The 6,044-nt window shown below is 37.5% G+C and overlaps 1 protein-coding gene across 1 annotated transcript; it reads left to right on the top strand.

Annotated features, from left to right (window-relative positions):
- The first annotated feature begins 4,942 nt into the window (after positions 1-4,942).
- Positions 4,943-5,623, top strand: LOC135222401 (protein BCAP-like). The gene has a single exon (XM_064260489.1). The coding sequence runs from the start codon at positions 4,943-4,945 to the stop codon at positions 5,621-5,623; it is 681 nt and encodes a 226-aa protein (XP_064116559.1).
- Positions 5,624-6,044: the final 421 nt, after the last annotated feature.

The raw sequence follows: 6,044 nt of genomic DNA, 5'->3' as shown, positions 1-6,044 counted from the left end.
GACACATCACAAGCAAAAGTCATACTGATTGCGCCCACTGCTCCTAGGCTGACTCCCTGGGAAAAATAATAAAAAGATAATCACAAGTACGTTTCCCCAATCACAAAACACATAATATATGTATGATATACATAACCCCCTGCATTTTCCCAAGAAATTTTGTTCCAATGTAAAGTTACGGAATTTGCCAGAAACGCAAACTCTCACACATGCGCTTTCGTGAAATGCTATTGTCAACATTTCCAGATATTGCGAAAATTCTGAGCAATCGTCCTCAGAGGAAAAAAGTCAGCACACGGCTCATCACATCGCTTGTCAGCAGAAAAATCGCCTGCGGACGCATGTTCTAACAGCAGCATAAAAAATTGTTTAGTCAGACACACAAGTTTGGAAACTCATGATTCTCAAAAAAAGTCTAACAGACACATTTCACAGAATTAACTCCAGGATATGATTAATGTGTTCAAAAATTTGTCTCAAAGACTTATTCTCTCACCATGACTTTGCCCCATTATATGCTTCCAAAATAACACACTTGTGAACATAAAAAATGCACACATCTCCATAGGACTCGTAATGCAGTAATGCCACTCCTCTCTAAATAGTCACGAAACCAAAGAGAAAGAACCACAGAAATCTCCTCTTGGCTCAAAAAAACAAACTCCCATAACCACAAAAAAAGGGTCACCCGCCAAAGATTAATCCCAACTCCATTATGAGACACCATATTAATAATAACAGCACTCTGGTTATAAAAATATTTCCTCCATTTGGTTAATAACCAACCCCCTTATATTTCTCTCTTATTTCTCCAATAGCCACATGTTAATAAAAAAAAAACACACCACTCCAGGAATAGAGAATAATCACCTCTATTTCGGCAAATACAAAATATTTACCTCTATTTCCCCAATACTCCATGTGGAATAAAACAAGGCTCCAAAAAATATATCTCCAAAAAAATGTGCACTGAAGGCATCTAACTCACACTCACAAATATTGCCCCATAATCTCCAATATGTGTCTCCATTTGCACAAAGATGGCTGCAAAATAATTGAACTAAACATAGCTCATATCACATTGGCAAATATCAAAAATGGCCAAAAATATATCCCCATATATTATACTCAAAATATAACTCCAAAATAATATATCTCAATTATAACTCCAAATAATATATCTCAATTATCTCTCTAAAATAACATATCTCCAATTCTCCAGAGAATAACTCAATGTTATAGTCAAAAACTATAAAACTCTCTCCATTTAGCATAACTGCTAAAAAAAAAAAGGCAAAAACTCGGCAAATAAAACTGTCTAGAAAATTCTAGAAAAAATCACCAATGTGCCACAAGTCATTATAACAGAATTCCAAATTCACAGTGTCTTAGCCAAGACTTCTCCATATGCACTACGACATAGGCCACTAGAAAACTTAGCCAAGTTTCCTATCTCTCACAAAGTTGTCACAAATACAACAAAGGTATTGTGCAAGAAAACTCACAATTTCTGGAACACAAATATCCAGAGAAAAAATGTAGTGCCATTACGTATGCATTCAAAACGTGCAAAAATTCTCCCATATATTTCTCTACAGCATCAAATAGCTGAAACCCAAACACGTTCCCGGCCCGAACAATGACTCTAAGTCACGAACTGAGATATTAAAAAATATTCGCACCAACTGGAGAGAAAAAATAAATTCAAATTCACCCATGATGAAAAAAACTTGTGTCAGCGATGGGCTAACTTCCAAAAAGGAGAAAAGAAAACAAAAATCAACGGCATTATTAACTATCTCCCGTGACTCACTAGATGTGTCAATTATCTGCTGAACTCATAAAAAAAGGGAAAAAAAACTAAAATAATGTGTTGTTAGTTCCTCCCAAATTCAAAAAAAGATTTCACCTCCCTTGATATAGCATTAAAATGCCCATGTATTAGTATATAAAAAATCAGTATCAGAAATATCACTATCACAAAATCACCAAAATTTGCTATCATCAAAATCACTAGTATCAGTATAAAAAAAAAATATCACCAATGTTAATGCTTGTCCATTCTCCAAGGAATTCAGCACAAAATTCAGTAAGATTCAACACAATTCACCAAGATTCAGCAAATTCATCAAGATTCAGCAAAACTCGTCCTAGTGAATCACTGAAATATTCTCCAAAGTTACAAAGACTCAACAAATAATTAACACAAGACTTCTCCCATTAATTCATCGTAATAATTATCAAATAATCTCCCACGAAATATCTCAAAATCTCTCGTAAAGTATGTCTCCCGTAATGATAATTATACTTGAGCAACCCTCCCGTGACACATCTCAAGTATAATGATTATTAATAATAATAATAACTCTCCATAGCAATAATTCTCTTGCAAAGATCTCAAGTAAGGGCGAAATTCAAATAGCATACAACAGTAATGCTGAACCTTATGACACACAATTTCTCCAGATGCAACACCATTTCCACACAACACAGATACAACACCAATCATCGGCATTTCAAAGTAATCCCTCCAACACAATAAAAAAAATAATCTGTGTATCCCCCTTATATTTGTGTCTTCCAAGGCACAAGGAAAACCTACACCCATACAATGTATTTCAATTCTCTCTTAATTTCCTTTTCTCTTCATCCAAGATAAAAAAAATATCTTTTCTAAAAAAAAGACTCTACGGGCGTTTCACTTCATCAACTTATCAATCAGCTGATGTCCTAGCATTTCATTGTCAAGGCCAGACTTGTCTTCAACAGCCCGACAAAGAAAAAAAAGAAAGGGGGAGTTCACCCACACTCAGAAAAAAAAGTTTCTCCCCCCCCCACCCGTTAGAACAACCACTCAGTCAAGCGACAGAACAGCCCGAGGCAGACCAGTAGTACCCATCTCCTCTTGAACAGTGTCTGAGGACCCCCTCCCAAGGTATACACTAGTACCCATCTCGCAACCCCCTCTTAGGGAGGCCAGTGGTACCCTCCATGCAACTATCACCCAAGGGATGCCAGTACCCTCGCAATGCCCCTCTCGAGGCATGCAGTACCCACAATGCAACGCGCCTCTCTGCAGAAATGTGCTGACCGTGAAATTGTGGCCGCTCTGTCTCTAAGCCAAATATGCTTATCTAAACACAGTTTCACATGCATGGAAAAAAAAACGTCTTTATACACCCTCATATTTTAAACAAAGACGAACACGTCTATTATAAACACGTGCAAATAAAGAAAACACGTCACTTTGCTACTATGGGGAAAGAAAGAAAGAAAATTTTTTGACCTCTTGAACCAATCCCATTACACTGAAATATTTAAAACAACCCTCCCCTTCAAAACAATAGTTTTTAACACTCACCACTCCATAATGGGAACAAAAATAACTCGGAATTCGTGTAATGCACGGCAGTGATACACGCACGATTGTCTCGGGAATGCACTCGACACATCACAAGCAAAAGTCATACTGATTGCGCCCACTGCTCCTAGGCTGACTCCCTGGGAAAAATGCTGAGTCCAATAAAATCCTTCCCCTCCCTTCTGTTACCAGCCGGATAGTTATTTCTCTACCCCTTTTCACTTAGCAACTGAGATCTAACAATTTAACAATTTTCCACAATCTCACAAAGGCTTTGTCGTTTGAAAACTATCGCTAAGCCACAACCCATAACCCCTTTATTTTTTTTTTTAACTGGTCAACTATCTCTACATTGGCGTTCCTAGGCATAAAAAAAAAAAACTCTTTTATACCACTTTTTTCACCGCTAGCCACCAAACCTGTAATGGGATATTTCCACATTACTTATCAGGTAAGAGTGCAGCATGAACGGAAGGCAAACCAATACACAGTATTACACACGCTTCTCTCTCTCTCTCTCTTCTCCTCTCTCTCTCTCTCTCTCTAGCACCGACACCTCTCTCTCTAAGCAATCTCTCTCTCTCCCTCTCCACCTCTTTCTCTCCATTCTAACAGGTAATGAAAATGAGAGAGTCGCATCATAACATTAACATTTATTAACAATGAACAAATAATTAATCAATCAAGTAATCAAGTCTTACAGACTAACTCAAAAAACCCCGAACAGCAAAATGTCTGATAGTAATGGTATAGTCACCATTAGTCACCAAAAAGTCTACACCCCTCTGGGAACTATCTGTCCCTCCATTGCCAGTTCTGCCAGAATCGTCTGTTTCAAAGACACAGAACACATCCCGGTAAGTACACACACAAGATTAACAATCATAGGTTAAATATTGGATATCATCATAAAAAATTTCAAATAGACAACAAGCCGCTCTTTGGCTAAATTAATCTTAACACTCACCCAAGCAACCGGACCATTATAAACACTATGTCACAAAAACTCCCCGGTGAGCACCACGGCATCTTGCCTTTCTCTTGAAGATGCCTCTATCAAAATCATCCAATAGACTTGTGTATGAAACTATTAAAGGGAAGAGGCGCACACGCACATACGAACGCACACTTCGTTAGCACCTCACAATTCTAGCTGCATCCAGTTTCACAAAGGCACTTTGAGAAAAGTTAATAAACTCAGTACATTGACTTGTCTAACTAAGCATTTTATCTCACACCATCTATAGAAACTCATTGTTCAGCTACTCTCAGGTTGTTGCTTCTCACTGTTCTTCACATTCCATAGGCAATATATTATTAATCAAAAACCCTAGGCCTACACATACGCTTGCAACTTTGTTAGTGTTTCCAAAATGTGTTTGCTTCGGCAAATTGGTAATATTTACGCCAACGGAATCCGTTATTGTGATATTATTGGTGATGCTTGTGGCTACGGGTTTCCCCGTTAGTATTATCATCGATAATATCGTTTTAAAATTGGCCCTGTTCCTCGGAACAGTGTTTACTCTTTTTAACATCGGACGGAAAATCAAATCTTTGTCGAATGTAACACCTGAACTGATGCCAGCTGACCAGGAGGAGGACGACAGTGAAGACTTCCTCGACAACGCAGTGTCGGCTTCCAAGGACGTCGATGAAATGAACTTCGAGAATCTCGAATTGGAAATTCAGATTCTTCGAAAGGAGGTCCATGCATTGGAAGATGACAAAAGGAAACTAGAGAATGAAAATAAAATGCAATTTAGAGATCTAATGGAGGAAATCCAAAATCTTCGAGATGAAAATATGGGCAAACACATTGAAAATCTGAAAGAAAAAAACGTTCAGTGTGAAGATACCTTAAACAGTTTGCAGAAAGAGCTGAGGAATCTTGACCGACAGAATAATGAAATGGAGATGAATATGGCCCATATGAAAAAAGAAAAAACTGAGCAGGAAGAGAAGATCGGAGATTTGGAAAAGGAGGTCCAGACATTGACAGAAGACAAAAGGAAACTAGAGACTGAACAGAAAAAGCAATTTAGAGATCTATTGGAGGAAATCCAAAATCTTCGCGATGAAAATATGGGCAAGGACAAACACATTGAAAATCTGAAAGAAAATAACATTCAGAGTGAAGATACCATAAACAGTTTGCAGAAAGACCTAAGGAATCTTGACCGACAGAACAATGAAATGGAGATAAATATGGCCCATATGAAGAAAGAAAAACTGAGCAGGAAGAGAAGATCGGAGATTTGAAAGATAGATTTGATAAGGAAGTTAATGACCTCAAGCACAGGCTGATAAACTATCAGGATATGAATACAGAAAAGGAAGCAGAGATTGAAAGGTTTAACAAAGAAGCGACTGAACAGGAAGAGAAAATAAAAGATCTTGAGAAAATACTCCAGAATTTACTTGAAGAAAAGAAGAAATATATAAAAGAAATGGAAAACAAAGTAAATAACCTTAGTAAAGAGCTCATTAAACAGCAGGATCTGAATAAGGAAATAAAGGAGGGGAATGAAAAGTTTAAAAGAGAAATTGTTGAATTGAGACAAACGATTAAAGGTCAGGAAGATGAGGCCATCGCCTTAATGGAAGAAAGGAAGAGCAGCTTTTGACAGGAAAAGGAAATAAATGACCTCAAAGTAGAGTTGCTCAACCTCCAATCTCTAAA

The sequence above is a fragment of the Macrobrachium nipponense genome, chromosome 3 (assembly GCF_015104395.2).
Source record: "Macrobrachium nipponense isolate FS-2020 chromosome 3, ASM1510439v2, whole genome shotgun sequence".
In the NCBI taxonomy this organism is placed as follows: domain Eukaryota; kingdom Metazoa; phylum Arthropoda; class Malacostraca; order Decapoda; family Palaemonidae; genus Macrobrachium; species Macrobrachium nipponense.
This window is presented reverse-complemented; position numbering and strand designations above follow the sequence as displayed.